Genomic DNA, 15,610 nt, shown 5'->3' on the forward strand with positions numbered 1-15,610 from the left:
TTGGCAGGGTTGGAACCTTTAGATCCACCACACAGACCTCTACCACTTGAGGTAATGGAGTAACTGCTAGTAGTAGGTTGATATCCTCTATGTTAGCCAGCACTATAGTGGGTGAGACATATGGGTTTCACATATATTTGCTGACAGCAGAGGAATGGTGAGACTCAGGAATCTGGGTTCCCATTCCAGGCTCTGGAGGCGAGTGTGCTCTAGTGGGCACAAACTTCTGCTTGTCCCTCCCAAACTTAACCTCTTCTGCTGTTCTGTCTCTTAGCCATCCGGGCTCCTCATCCTAGTCCCATTCTCCTTGCCTACCCAGTCCCAGTTTCCTCTTCTAAGGCTTCTCATTCCAGTTCAGTCTCCTTGCAAAGTATGTACTAGTCTTTCCCTCTGGGTTTCTGTTCGGGTCCCAATCTCTACTCTGCCAACTCCCAATGTCTCCTCCTTCCCACACCCAGTCCCAGTTCTGCCCTGCCAGTTCCCAGTCTGATCTCCCCTTCCATTCCACTGGCTCTCAATCCTTGTCTCTCTCCTCAGGCTCCTCATCCTATTTCAATCTCTCCTTCCCTCCCCACACACTCTCTCCTGGGCTCCTTGTCCCAGGCTCTTCATTGAGCCAGTCTCAGTTCTCCTCCAACACCCAGCTCATTGTCAAATCATTCTATTTCCCCCCTTTACCCCCATCCTCTCCACTGGTTCCTAGTCCCAGGCTCCTTGTTCAGCTAGTTGTAGTCTCCCCCACCCCTCCCAGACACTCGCCCAATCTCCGTGCTCAGCCCCCAGTCTGCTGGCTCCCAGTCTGTTCACTGTTTCCTCTCCTGCTCCCAGTCCCAATCTCCTTGCCCCACCAGCCCGAGTCTTCCCTCTCCCTCAGCTCTTAGTCTCCTTGCCCAGTTGGTCCCAGTCTTGTTTCTCTCTCCAACACCCATTTCAGTTCCAGTCTCACCAGTCTCCTTGTCTCAATCTACTCCTTTCCCTCCCCGCATCTGTTTTTTCTCCCTTCTGCAATTGAATTAGACGTCTTTCTCCTCCATTCTGCTCTCACTGAAAGCACAGGACAGACAAGCTCCCTGTTCTCACTTCTGGAGCCCAACTCCACTATGGCCTGGAACAGCTGGGAGCAACCATTCCCAGGAAAGTCTAGCTTCACCCCTGTAGCCCTGGTCTGGAGCAGTCCAGTCACAGGGAGGCGCTGTCTGATCAGCACTAGCAACTATGATAGGCTAGACCAGGGGTCGGCAACCTATGGCACAGGTGCCAAAGATGGCACGCGAGCCGTTTTTTAATGGACGCGACTGCCTGCTGGGACTCCGCGAGCAGGGAGTCTCATGGTAAGGGGTCTGGGGCCAGGGGTTGGGTAAGGGGTGGGGGCAGTCAAGGAACAGGCAGCAGGGTGGGTGGGATCCCGGGGGTAGTTAGGGGGAGTCTCTGGAGGGGGCAGTCAGGAGCAGGGGTTGGATGGGGCATGGGAGTCCCGGGTCTGTTAGGGGTGGGGTGGATAGGGGTCAGGGCAGTCAGGGAACAGGGAGCAAGGAGGGTCAGGGGGGCAGTTAGGGTGGGGGTCTCTGGAGGGTGCTCAGGACACAAGGAGCTGGTGAGGTTGTATGAGTCGGGAGTTCTGGGGGGCTGTCAGGAGGAAGGGGTGTGGAGAGGGGTTGGACAAGCAGGGAGCGGGGCGGGGGGGTTGTATGGGTCCAGAGTTCTGGGGGGGGTCCTGTCGGGGGGCAGGGAGTGGTTGGATGGGACATGAGAGTCCAGGGGGTTCTGTCTAGGTGTGGGGGTGTGAGTAAGGGTTGGGGCAGTCAGGGGACAGGTAGGGGGTAGGGTCCTAGGGGGGCAATCAGGGGACAAGGGGCAGGGAGGCTTAGATAAGGGGTGGGGTCCCAGGAGGGGGTAGTCGGGACAAGGAGTGGGGGGGTTGGGGGTTCTGGGGGGGCAGTCACCCAGCCTTCTGCCCTGAGCCCTGATCGCCCCTCTCCACACAGCCAGTCCTCTGCCCTGAGCTCTGCACCCCCCCACACACCCCAGGCCCCTGTCCTGAGCCCTGTACCACCCAGCCCTCTGTTGACTGCTTCACCCACCACCCATGACCCCAGCCCTGACTCTGGCACCCCCACACATACCCAGCCCCCCTACCCTGACACCTGCACCCCCCACATCCCCAGCCCCCCCACATCCCATGCACCCCGCACATCCCCACCCCCACCCTGAGCACCAAACGGGAGCTCCTGCACCCCCACTCACATTCCCACCTGCACCCCTCACACCAAATGGGAGCTGCCCAGGTAAGTGCCCCCACACCCAAACCTCCTGCCCCAACCCTGAGCCCCCTCCCTCATTTTAGCTCCTGGCCAGATCCTTCACCCCCAGCCCTGTGCTCGGTCCACTCCCACCCTCAACTCAGTGCAGAGAGAGGAAGAGAATGGGCCAGAACCAGGGAGAAGGTAGCTACCCACTGTATGTGGGCAGGGCCAGGACCCCAGACCAGCAGCGGGCTGAGCGGGTCTGGCAGCCGGGATCCCGGCTGGCAGGAGCCAGCAGATGGAACCCCTGAGTGGCAGCGGGCTGAGCCGCTCAGCCCACTGTCGGTCTGGGGTCCCAGCTGCTGGCCCCGCACAGCCCACTGCTGGTCTGGGGTTCTGGCTGCCAGATCCTTCCCAGCTGGGGTCCCGGCCGCAGGCCCCAGTCAGCCCACTGTCGGCCTAGGTGAACAGAACCCCAGACCAGCAGCAGGCTGAGCAGGCCAGTGGCGTAAGATCAACATTTTAATTTAATTTTAAATGAAGCTTCTTAAACATTTTGAAAACCTTGTTTATTTTACAATACAACAATAGTTTAGTTATATAATATATAGACTTGTAGAGAGAGACCTTCCAAAAAACATTAAAATGTATTACCGGCACGCGAAACCTTAAATTAGAGTGAATAAATGAAGACTCGGCACACCACTTCTGAAAGGTTGCCGACCCCTGGGCTAGACCATGCTCAGAGACGACAGACTCCTCAGATATTTTGGCTGTTAAATCAAGGAAGTCATTTAACTCATATAGATCATGTGATATGAGCTGGATTACCTGCACTCACATCTGCCAAGAAAGACCAAACATGGGAGGGTAGAAGATTGAGCAAGGAGTGCAGTGTCTTAAACGTCAGGCTAGCATTAAATTACTATGGAGGGGCAGAAAGAAATCCATAATGAAAGTGTCTGGTCAAAGACTTGTTTGAGTCCCTTTTTAAAAAAATGCAATTTGTGGTAAGGTCAGTGCTACAAAGTTTTAATTTAGCTGGCTTGTACATACAGACGCTCCCGGGTTACGCAAACCCGCACTTACGGAAAAAGTTCCATAAGCTCTTTTTTTTGGGGGTGGGGTGAGAGGGTGGGGGACAGCGTAATTGTCAGGTACACGTCCCCAACTTACTCAAAATTCGACTTATGCAAGGCGTTCCAGAACGGAACGCTTGCGTAAGTCGGGGAGCATCTATATATTTTAAATAAACAATATTTCTACTACATGGAGATGCAATTTAAAATATGAAATTCTAATTTAAATATTGCTTACTTTTTCTACATAAAGAAAAAGTTTGTTTGTTTGTTTCTCTCTTTTGTGTTTTAAATGCAGAAAACTAAATGTTTGATCATTCATACTGGGCCAAACTTTAAAAATCACCATAATTTTTTACTCATTTGTTACTGAGGTAAATTCCCACTGAAGTTAAGGAAGTTTCAGCCTGTGTAAGGAGTGAGCAAAAAGTGAGCTAAGTCATCAGAGTGGCTCATTGGTTAGTTTAGTCTGAGATCTGATAAATCCAAATTCTTTCAAAGTGAGTGAACTGGTGTACAAATGGAGTCTGATTCAGGGTATTTCACATCCTTACTAATTATACTGTTTGGCTGATTTCCATAATCAAACCCACTCCATCTACTGAAGTAATAAAACATTTGCTGTACCTTTTAGAAGATAACTGGGTTGTGACTTGAACAGCTTCAAAAGCACATGACACAAGAACAAAAGGGATTACAATCTGTTTAAAACATAAATTGCATTATGGTTTAGAGCAACATTTGTAAAACAGCCTATCAGAACACCACTAATGGTCATGGAAACATTTTCCAGCTTTTCAAATTGCCATTATGGGAAGCTTCATTGTAGCACATGTTATAAAAATGAAACATTGGCAAAGAAAGGGTGAAAACTCATTTGGCAGAGAATATACTTAGTAAACTGATACAAAATCTATGGCCATGGCCTACCTGAAGTGAAAAACTCTGAGGCACCATGCAACTCAATGATTAAAACATATTAATGATCCTTGTTTCAGCTGATCCAGTCTAGCATTCATGATAAATATTTGAGCAATGCTGTAACACATAGAATTTGCAATATTTTACATGGTAGTTCCCAGAACTCCCAGTGTGAAAGGGTGATTTCAGCCCATGCACAAATGCCTGGATGTGGGAAGAATTGAGCCAAAAAAAGAATAAATACTCCACTCACTGTCCTCCAAGAGGACACAACTAAGTCAACCTGCACAACTTAATGAATTAAAAAAAATAACCTCTGAAACGTGTGCACTGCATTTTCTTTTTTTAGAACTGACCCACACTTCTTTAAGGCTAGAAGTACACAAAGAATCCACCTTTTAAAGACTGAACCTGTCATTTCTCAGCTCCTGCCTTTACAGCTGTTGGAAAGTACAGGTTGGGATGCAGATGTGGTCACATCTGGGGCAGAAAGGCAGCTGCAATTCCGCTAATGGTAAATACTGCCCAGCATCCAGCAGGTTTGGATTCAACAAAGCCCTGGACCAGACTCTGGTTGCTCCTCCAACCAAGTCTTCTCCTTGGGAAAAGAGGTGGCAGCGTGAACATATCACTGACTTTAGGCATAATCTAGCAGCAGGTTGTCTGCGCTGCTGTCCCTTAGTGCTGTCTAATGATTTCTGCCCTAGATATCATCAGAGAAGCACTCCTAAACATTCTCTTCAAACAGGGAATGACAGCATGGGCAGGGAAATGGGAAGTCCAATCTTTAAGAGACTATTTAATTTGTTTATTTTAAAAAAAATCAGATAAAGTTTGCAAAAATGACAATAGTAAAAAAAAAATCAATACATTTCTATTTAATACAATCTGGATGAATGGAGATAATATATATTTTCCCCACTTCCATTTGGGTATTATAAACAATGGGGAAAACATAATGTTTTAAGTTATTTAATATCTATTCAATGCTTAAAATTCCGATTTAAATATAATAAAATATATTTATCATGAGTCAGTCATGTATTCTGTATACTGAAGTCAAACACCCTTTATGGGTTTTATTTTCAGAAATTCTGTAGAAGCAGATAGTTGCACACAGGATAAAATGGGTTAATGAATCTCAGAAACATATATATTTTGTAAATTGAAAAAGAATTCCCGCATGCATGATGTATTTGAGAGAACTGCACAAAGATGCAATTACTAACCTTCCACACCAGCAAGCTTCCCATTACAAAGGGATTGAACACAGTCAGGAAGCAATAGATAGAGGCAGGGTCAAAGCTAGAGAACCATGAAAATAATAAAATAAAAATTATTAAAATGCATCTTTGCAAACAGTATTTTCTATAAAAAAAAAAGCAGAACATTTCATTTTTCCTGCTAATGAGACATTTTAGATTTTGTTCAAAATATGAGCATGCAAGCCACTGTTGTTCAATTACTATTGTCCAAGCTCAAGTACAGTATTACTTAGCCTATGTATCTCAGCTTTTTCTTTCTCTGTGATTATTTACAGCCCAATTCTTCAAGGTACAGAGCTCTTCCTCAGGACTGAGTGCTCTCAACACCAACTAACAACTAATAATAGGAATTAAGGCAACTCCGTATCTTGCTGGACTGGTCCCTTACACCAAATACCATAGAAAATAATACTTAAATACAATCACCACTAGATTATTACACTATTCTTATTATTTTGCTTATGTTGGGCTGTTTTGCTAGGCATGTGCTATTTGAGTATTTTTTGCACTGTCTTCTCTTTTGCACTCAACTTCTCTCAACAGCATCAATAAGATTTACCTGTTAACAGAAGCTATATTTCCAGTACCAAAAAAAGCCGTCACGATGAAGAAAACCTAAATATGGCTAAGGAAAATCCAACACAAAAGTTACATAAAAGATCAAATAAAAACAACATGCTGAAAATTTCTTTTTCTATACCTGCCAATCCAGCACTATGAGAAGCTCATTTACTATTGTTATAGATTGACATTACATTTAAAAGTATGAAATCAGATATCCTTGCCTGACTGAATTTCCAGATCCTGACTAAGTCAATTCTGACAGAGGGGAGCCCATGTGCAAATCAGGTTAGTGACCGGTCTGTCCCAAAACCTGTCTGAGAGACCTAGGAGTCAGCATTTTTTCTTGTTCAACTGTGAAGGGGATACACTTCTTTATAACAATACAGTTACACATTCAAACGTATGCACTTTTGTACATTTTCATGTGAGTGCTGTCCATATATCAATGTATACACATTTGTCTTTGTTGGGGAATTAGCTGTGGTTGTTGGTTTTAAAAATAAGACTAAATATTGCCAGCCTACCCTTCGACACTTGTTGTCCATATACCACAGCCCATCCATTATCTCATTGCTGCCTCTTACCTGCCGTTTTTCCTTTCTGCACATTCCACAAATATAGAGACAAGAGAGGTGGGGACAAAACCCTGATCTGATGGAATCTGTGTAGCTAAAAGGGTCTAAGGCATATTCTTTTCATACAGGTAAAACCTAGCTGCTACATAACCCCACGGAAGGGTGAGGATGGAAGGTTCCTACCTCCCCTTAGTGGTGAAGCCAAGGAGGTATCGTTTCTCATACCTCTTTAATCTGGCCACAGTTCCAGCAACCTTCCCCTAACTGTGAAGTGGGAAGGTAATGAAAAGGGACTCCTGCCTCCAGGATTCCCTGTGGGAGAAGGCAGAGGCTGGGATTGCCTCTCCTGACCCTGTCATGGAGTATTAAAATATCTCAGTACAAAAATTTCAATATTAACTATTCAATAGGGTCTTCAAGAATTTGCAAGCACATTTTTGGAAGGAATATGTGAGCACAAATAATGCAATTCATAGCATCTAACTCCCAAAAGAATCACATTATTTCAGGTTTAGTAATCTAACAGTCTAACAATATTGCAAAATTCTTCCAGTTCAGATTTACAACAGCTACAGTTCTCTAATAAAACAGGAAAAAGCCCAATGGGCTGGGCTGCCGCCTAATCAAGATGCTAAGCATATGCAATCTGAATCTCCTTCTGGAAGATCAGGCTAACAAAGGCCTGAGGCTCCTCAATACAGGCCAACTCTCAAGCCCTAATTGGGACTCTTGATATGTTCTTTTAATTTAAAATAATTTCATGGTAGCAATATTACAGTTCAAGTTGAGAAGTCATTTCTTTCTTCACCACTATATAGTCATTAATAATATTCTAAACTAAAAAAAACCCTTTTGAGCTGAAATTCATTGTACTTGCTCTCATTAAAAAGGTGAACATTTTATTGAAACTGAACAAAATATATTCAGTTCGTTTAGTGTGCCAAAGGAAATACTACATTTGAGCTTTAAAAACTGTTCAATATTTTTTTGCTTAATCAAAGAAAAGCTTATTTTTAAATTTTCAAATATGACACGAGGCCAGGACTAAATACCCCATTAATTTTGCTAAATTTTAAACGTTTTGTTAAGAAATAGCAAAGCTGTAAAGGAAAAAGATAACCTTACTGTACAGTAAATAAAGTTGCTTTTAAAGTACCCACCTAAATCATATTCAGGTTCAGGATGCTCTCTGAACCCAGAAAACCATTCGCTCATTCTTTCCTTAGCTCTGATTTTCCTCCACAAGGACAGCATCAAACCTCCTGGACTTTCTTCTGGGCCCTGGTGTTCTACAACAATGGCACTCACAGCTGTACACAAGTTATGCATGGGGCGTACCACTGGCAGTGGAGAGGAGCAGCAGCACTGGCCGCCCCACTGCTACTCAGCTTTGGTCCCACCAGTCCTCCAGTGTGACAGGGGAGCTGCGGGGCCAAACCAGAGTAGTGTTGTGAGCCCCCCGCCCCCATCCATGGAGGCCACAACACTCAGTTTTGGCCTCACGGCCCCTTTGTCACAACAGAGGAGCTACAGGGCCAAATCTGAGTGGGCACACTGGGCAGAGGGGCTGCCAACACTGCTCCTCCTCACCACCAGCTCCTGCACCAGGGCTCCCTCTCAGTGGCCTGTCCAGACTTGCCCCACTTCCAGCAGCCCATGTCCCCTCTCAGAGATGGCAAGTGACAGTACATTTGGGCAGGTCAAGCTGGAAGGCAGGGGCTGAGCATTTGGTAGCAAGGTGGAGTTTCAGCAGCTTCAGCAGGGTTGGCTCCACAGGGATTGATGGTGTATACAATGAGAAACATTTGTTTTGGGGCACTCCATTCTATGAATTCAAACTTTGTATGCTCTGGGATTTTGGTTTACCCTCCTCAGACTGGTGCCTACAAATGAAAGTGCTGTGTACTCCATTGAGCACAAACCAAAGCTCGGGAATCAGGCTGCCAAACATGCCAGGTTCTTTCTAATGTAATAAAAAGTATGCTGGGGTCCTAACTCTTTCTTTTCTCCTCCCTCAGCCCCACCCACTACGATAAACCCATTTCCCCACTGACCTCATGCTAATTCTTCCTAGAAAACCCTCTAATCTTTCTTGTAATTGACAAATTCACTACAATGGATTTCAAATCTCCCTCACCTACCCCCAACCCATTGACAATCATATCATTCTTTCACAGCTACCCCGTCTTCACAATAAAAAAAAGAGGAAGGGGATTATTAGAAACAATTTAGTTTTAGGAATGTTTAGTGTCTGAAGGATCCGGCCCTATGTTTGCTTATCATCCCATCCACGAGAGTCAATTTGTGACATTAATAAATATAAATATAATATAATATAAAAACAGTAATAATTTTAGCATAAACCTTTCTTAAGGGACAAAGAAAGGAGTTTCAGGTGGGTACAGTTTGAACCAGCCTGTGCATCAGCAGATCAACTGAGAAATTAGCCTGGTATTTTGAACAAAGGCCTTTAAAAGAAATCCTTCTTTTAAAAGACAAGACCTTCTAAAAATCTTTAAAAGAGGCTGTTTGTGTATGAATTCAGCAGTAACCCGAGCAAGATTGCTAAATACAGTACATTCTGAAATTGACCATTGTGCCACTGTCCAATCTTTTCACTGGAATCTAAATTACTGTGTCATAATCACTGCTTTCCAAACAAGGCAAAAGGATACAAAGAAAAAAGATCTGCGGATATCATCCAGGTGGAGTTGCCGAAACTGAGTTATATCAGTAGTATAGGAGAAGTTGAGAACAGCAAGCTGTGAAGATAGCAAGAAGAAATCAATACATTATGTCAGGTGGTTCACTTTGATACTAAGAATATATTTTAGTTGATTCAATGAAAAATTAACTCACTTCCTTCTCAACAGACAGATCCATTTGTGATGAAGCCTGTAAACTTTTCCTATAGTTTTCTTATATTTTAATGAGTCTGCCAGAAAGATATTGTATTAAGTAGAGTGACCATTGATCAAATGAACCCAGCAGAGCTTCTGATGCTGTCTTCGGTAAGAAACAACTCCCCGACCTTTGGTTTACTATTTTGCTCCCTTTTCTTTTCCCCTGTCCTAAGTGTGTGTTTGTTTTTAATACATTTTCACTGCCCACAAAAACAGGTAGATAAAGATCTCCTAATATAAAGACTGCAATTATCCCCAAGGTGAGGTATGGTGTGAATGAGGATACTGAAAGAGTCTTCAGCTTCTATACGCTGCTCTCAACATGACACCTCTTGACCTGGGGAGAAATTGTCTTCAGAGTTTAAGAGGGCAATGAACTTCTTTTCAATGGAAAAAGAAAATCCCATGTGATGGATCTGAAATACAGGCCACCTATTGCTTAAAAATAGTCTCACATCAGCAGAGACCTGACTGGATTCCTAAACGCAGGACTTTTTGGCAAACATTAAAGGTGGGGCTCTAGAGGTGTTGTGTTGTACTGCTGTTGCTGTTTTTGTTTGTTTTAAGAAGACTAGAAAAATAAAGTGAAAGATTTCTTCTCACTGAAAGCAAGACAAAGGTCACAAAATGTAAAGGAAAAATGATAATGCTACCAAATCACTGTCTCAAGCTTACCTATATTCTTTTCATTCATAGTCGATTCATATGGTCTCATAAGCAGAACCCAAACCATGCATCTTTCACACTGTGCTTGGATTTCTACTATTTAAGCTTTAAGGAAACAGGCCCATGTGATACATATAAGCCTCACCTTGTTAAGTTATGTAAACAAATGTCAATATTCACCATTTGCATTTCTAATGCTCTGCCTTGTATCAATAAATGTTATATCTGAAGTTTTAAAATTGCATCCCTGCAGGTAAAAAATACAGTAATTGCCAGATCAGCGCTTCTGAATGCTTCTGCCTCAATTTTACCCCCTGACTTTTCTCCCTGACTAAGGCATTATTAATCTCTAAAATCTGCTATCCCAGTTTGTAGCTCAACATGGTATCAATATGCCACTGAGCTGACTACATATAGACTACAAAAGCAGTGAAGGCTCAGAACTGTAGCTTCCCCTCTACATAACTCTGGCAAATTCCAAAGCATCCTTGCCATTGATTCTCTATAACGATCATCAATGACGATAGATTTCTGGGAAATAGGGAGGGCATGGTATTATACCTCTTGCCCAGCTCAGAATGGCTGCAGATCTCTGTAATAGGCATTTTGGTTCTAACCAACTCAAGGGCACAACAGCAGCTTAGACAAAGAGTGGAATTGCAATGTGACCATAGGTTCAGAGCATCACTGACATAATAAATCTCAAAGGCAAGGAAATTATATTGATACATAGTGTAAACCCCTTCTGAGGGCAAATCCAAGAATTTGCTAGCGTAAATTCAGTTAGCAGCACTGTCTGCCTGATCAGAAGTATAAGACCACACTGATAAAGACAGGCAGGCAGAAATTAAATGACTCTACAAATATTTCCTTTGGGTAATTTCAGAAATCAAATGACTATTTCTTCTCAGCCTCCGTCACCATACCCCTGTGCTAGTCATTTTATTTATTTAGAATTTCACATCTGAAAAAACAGACAGTATCATTATACTTATCCTAGGAGGACTTTCACTCCTTATTTTGAATTAGCATTAAACTCAACAGTTCCAGCTCTAACCTACAGAATATACTACTTCAGTCATATTGATTTCCTTCGGTCTTAGAAATAGCTCTACTATGGACTATATCAAATAAAATATTTTATAAATCTCTTTTATATTTCCTTAGGAGATGGACACCTGATATAGGTTTTCCATACTCAAAGAATATGTATGTGAGCTTTGCTACAAACTGTTCAACAAAAACTGCTAAAGATATTTAAAAGAACATAGTGTGCCTAAAAGAAAAACCATGATGAAACAACTACAGCCATCACTGGGCAATCACTTCATACTTTTCTAGTGGAGCAGTTTTTTGATGATGAATCAAGAATAACTGTCTTGAAATGCTACCTTTGGTTTAAGTGAATCGCCATAGTGCTGTAGTACTTCTTTTTCCATATATATCCAAGAAAACATCAAACCAGATAATACCAGGGGAAAGAGAGCTTCATATCTGAATAAAATGATTAACATAATATTAAATATATACATATAATCATAATAAGCATAACCTATTCAATTATACAAATAATGTATGTACTTTGAGATTGACTCCCTGTTAATCTGAACTATATCATGTCAGAGATCTATAAAACACTTTAATTTTGTCTGAGGGGAATGCACGGTGGGAATTTAAAGATGCTGGAGTCAACTAGCTGGAGGTCAATTGACGTGCAGTAAGATGGGAAGAAGATGTTAGTTTGCTTTGGACAGTTTATGTTTTGCAACTTCTCTGTTATTATGTTTTTAAATGTATGCCAACGGTATACATTTAAAAAAGAGAGCCCAGGGCTTCAGATGGGCACCTTTTGGTGTGAACTTTCTTTAGAAAGAAATTGAAACAACATAAATAGAAAAACATCTCTCTCTCTCTTTTTTTTTAAAAGGTTTGGATGGTATTTTTTGCTAGTTCACTAAGGCTCTAGAATGCTCAAACTGTCTTAAAAGCTACCTCCACTACCTAGTCAGTCTGATCATTTATGGGTGCAAGTGAGTATTTGAGCACCCTGAATTGTTGAGATTCCATCTAGGGGTACAAGAACTATTTCTAACTTATACTTCAGTCTAAATTTGCCAAAATTATTCCTACGGGCTTGTCCAGAGGTAAGCTGCTATACTGAAATAACTCCCCATCTAATCACTTGTATTTCTGAATAACAGTGTCCACACGGCAATTGCAGCTCCAGTCAATTTCCCCAAGTAGACTCGCCTAAAAGATTATGGTTTTTTTTGCAAAGTGTAATCCATTCCCCATTAAATATGCCCTGAACAGGATAGTGAGACAGAAAAAATGTGGGACCCTTATGACTGGCCAGTACAAGGTCATCTTCATCCTGAGGTTCTGGAGAATCATCTTTTAGATATAATGCAGGCTACTTTCTTAATAGGGTCTATCAGTCCTTTGAAAAAATCTGACTTCACTGGAAACTCCCCTTGGAAGAGATTTCCCCCGCCTTCAAGATCATCTGTTCCCATCATGCTCCATTTAAGCCAGGGGTCTCAAACTCAAATAACCACGAGGGCCACATGAGGACTAGTGCATTGAACTGAGGGCCGCATCACTGACACCCCCCCTCGCTGCCTCTGGACCTGCCCCCGCTCCACCCCTTCCATTAGGCCCCACCCCTGCCCCACCTCTTCCCACCCCTTCCCCACCCCAATCCAACTCCTTCTCCGAAGTCCCCACCCCAACGCTGCCCCCAGGGGGTGCAGAAAGGGTGCAGGGTGCTGCGGGGGCTCAGGGCAGGGAGTTGAGGTGCAGGTGGTGTGCAGGGTGCAGCAGGAGCTCAGGGCAGGGCGTTGGTGGGTGGGATGCAAGAGGGTGAGGGGTGAGCGGTAGGTGGCTCAGGGCAGGGAGTGCAGGAGCGGAGTGGGATGTGGCAGGGGGCTCCTTCCCCCTCCCCACCCGGCCCGAAGGGGCATGCTGCCAGCTGCTTTAGACAGTGGTGCGGGGCTCGCAACGCCACAGGGAGCAATCCCGCGGGTATGCAGAGGGGCGGGGGGCACGCAGGGAGCTTGGCGGGCCACACGCAAGAGCCCTGGTGTTTGAGACCCCTGATTTAATCCATGGCTACACATGAATGTCAAGCAACTCAGAGAGGAAAATTCCTTTTTCTGATTGAGGATGCACCAGCTTTAGCCATGACAGAAAGACTGGATTCAGCACTTCCATAAATCTGGGTCTGAGATGACAAAGAGAAAGATATAGGAGGGACACTGACTGACATCATCTTGGCCCACTGAGGAAAAAACTAAGTCTGTGGAGCCCAGCAGGACATTTCAATCCAGAATTGTTTAGAGGATGTGCCATGACTTTCTCTACACAAGAGAAGGTTTAACCACTGCTCTTTTATAAGGACATTACACAAACATTTTTCGCTCCTTTGTTTTGTAGTTGCACCAAAATAACAAAAGATGTAAATTAAAACCAATTTTGTTATTTCGGTCCAAGTTTGTATGTGTACACATCCTACAACCCACTGCCTCAGGAATGTTGGAGAAATAAAGTGCATGTAATTTAAGAGAATTATCAGCATTTTATGTAGTTCATTCAAAAGGTAAACTGTGGATTTTACTAGGGAGCAAACTTTCCATCTTTATAAGAACATTCACAGATTTAGTAACTTTTTCACATTCAACACTTAAATATTTTATTAGGACAATATGCACCAAGCTGTAATAAAAAAGGAAGTACCCTGTGCTGAGGAGCAGGTAGGGTGACATCAAAGAGAGAAGTATGCTAAGCAGTCGCTGGAAGAAAAACGTGGGACTCAGTAATGGCACAAACAAGGATGAGGCTGTAACAAACAGAGAACCATATGTCATTAACACAAGAATAAGAGATGTATTATCCTATTTACACTACAAAGACAAAATGTCACACCTTTGCAAATATTATGCATGGAGGTTCAAGCCAGATCATATTTGCCCTGGTCCATTTTCTGGAGTTACTTTTGCTAAATAATTTAAGGTACTAAATTATTTAGTTTTTCTTAACATTTACTAAAATAACTCTGTATTCTCTATCATATTAATTGTTGAAGAATATTGTCAAATTTTGAAAATGCTATTGAAAACATTTTATGTGTGAAATAATATCTATTTATCAATTTTCAGTCTCGAATGAGCAAAAATAGGAATATTTAAAGAAGCTACTGGTGGCACATGGGAAATTGTAATGAACAAGCCTCTCCCTTTTGAGACCTGGATTAATATCAAAATTATTTCCCTAGTGAAACAGGTGACTTTCTTCAACCAAGTATCGAGTCCACTTTCAGCCTTGCATCGTAACTTGTGGGATTCTATGCATAATGCAAGCTCTGAACAGGGAGGAGGGCAGGTCAGGACTGGCAGTAAGGAAGTAAGCATGGCACTTGCCCTCATTTTACCCATCTCATGTGATTACAATGTTATGGTTTTACAATGTTAGGAGAGATTCCTTTCCCTATCATGGATGGCACTGAATGCTTGGCAGACTATGTTTTTTATCACATCTCTGAAACATCAAATCAAGTATTATCATTGATGGTGTGACAATGAAAGTCCAGACACCCCCAAGGGCAGAACTCAAAAACTGAAACCCCAGAATAAGGGTTACACCAGCTGACTGAATACTGTATTACCGTACTATAAAACTATACCAAGTAGGGTCTTTTATGAAAAGCTTGTAATGTGCTGAAGTTAACTGTCATTATGAGATCCGTATGCAGGTTATGGTTATGAATGTATGTGTATATACAGAAAATTGTAATTGTGGTGCAACTTCAGCAACATGTTGGCTGGACAATTGCTAGGGCTTGAATCCAATCTCTTCTGGTTAGAGAGGCAGTCCTTCCCTGCCTACCTCCCCAGCCCGAAGTGATTGGATTCAAGTGCCCAGCCATTGTCCAGCCAAGGAAAAAACAAAACAAATAGGAACAGCTTGAATCTCAAGGCTTATCTACACTATCTACGCTGACAGGAGGGCACCTCCCATTGGCATATGTTATACACCTCCCTGAGAGGCGGCAGCTAGGTCAACGAAAGAATTCTTCCGTCAACTTAGTGTTGTCAACAGAGGGATTTAGGTCTGTTTAACTACGCTGCTCAGGGATGTGGATTATTCACAATATTATGGTTCTGCTGAAATATTCAACACATCTGTAGTACAGGATATGGAAGAATTTTTGTACAATTAGCTTTATTTTTGTCATATAGCCACCCACTCCACAAACATCATCCTCTAGGGTCTAGGCACATGAGCAGAGGCAATTTCTAGCATGTCTTTCCTTGTAATTCTAATAATCTACCCTCCTCTACCCAACTGGCTTCCAATTTAAAAATATTGTTCTCTCACTTGCTGCTGTGAGTAAAA

General features: G+C 43.0%; 1 protein-coding gene across 10 annotated transcripts in view; it reads right to left on the minus strand.

The window, feature by feature from the left end:
* Positions 1-15,610, minus strand: part of PIGN (phosphatidylinositol glycan anchor biosynthesis class N) — a 164,720-nt gene that overhangs the window by 25,565 nt on the left and 123,545 nt on the right. For 7 of the 10 annotated variants that reach the window (XM_039526035.1, XM_039526037.1, XM_039526039.1 and 4 more), the window contains 6 exons: positions 13,952-14,054; positions 11,608-11,710; positions 9,323-9,409; positions 6,068-6,123; positions 5,473-5,548; positions 3,950-4,023 (listed from right to left, as the gene is read on the minus strand). In XM_039526035.1, coding sequence (XP_039381969.1) covers positions 3,950-4,023; positions 5,473-5,548; positions 6,068-6,123; positions 9,323-9,409; positions 11,608-11,710; positions 13,952-14,054 — 499 coding nt within the window. The remainder of the gene's footprint in view (positions 1-3,949; positions 4,024-5,472; positions 5,549-6,067; positions 6,124-9,322; positions 9,410-11,607; positions 11,711-13,951; positions 14,055-15,610) is intronic. The other 3 variants (XR_005594508.1, XR_005594510.1, XR_005594509.1) reach the window with 1 other exon arrangement.

Source organism: Mauremys reevesii, linkage group 2, assembly GCF_016161935.1.
Source record: "Mauremys reevesii isolate NIE-2019 linkage group 2, ASM1616193v1, whole genome shotgun sequence".
Lineage (NCBI taxonomy): Eukaryota > Metazoa > Chordata > Testudines > Geoemydidae > Mauremys > Mauremys reevesii.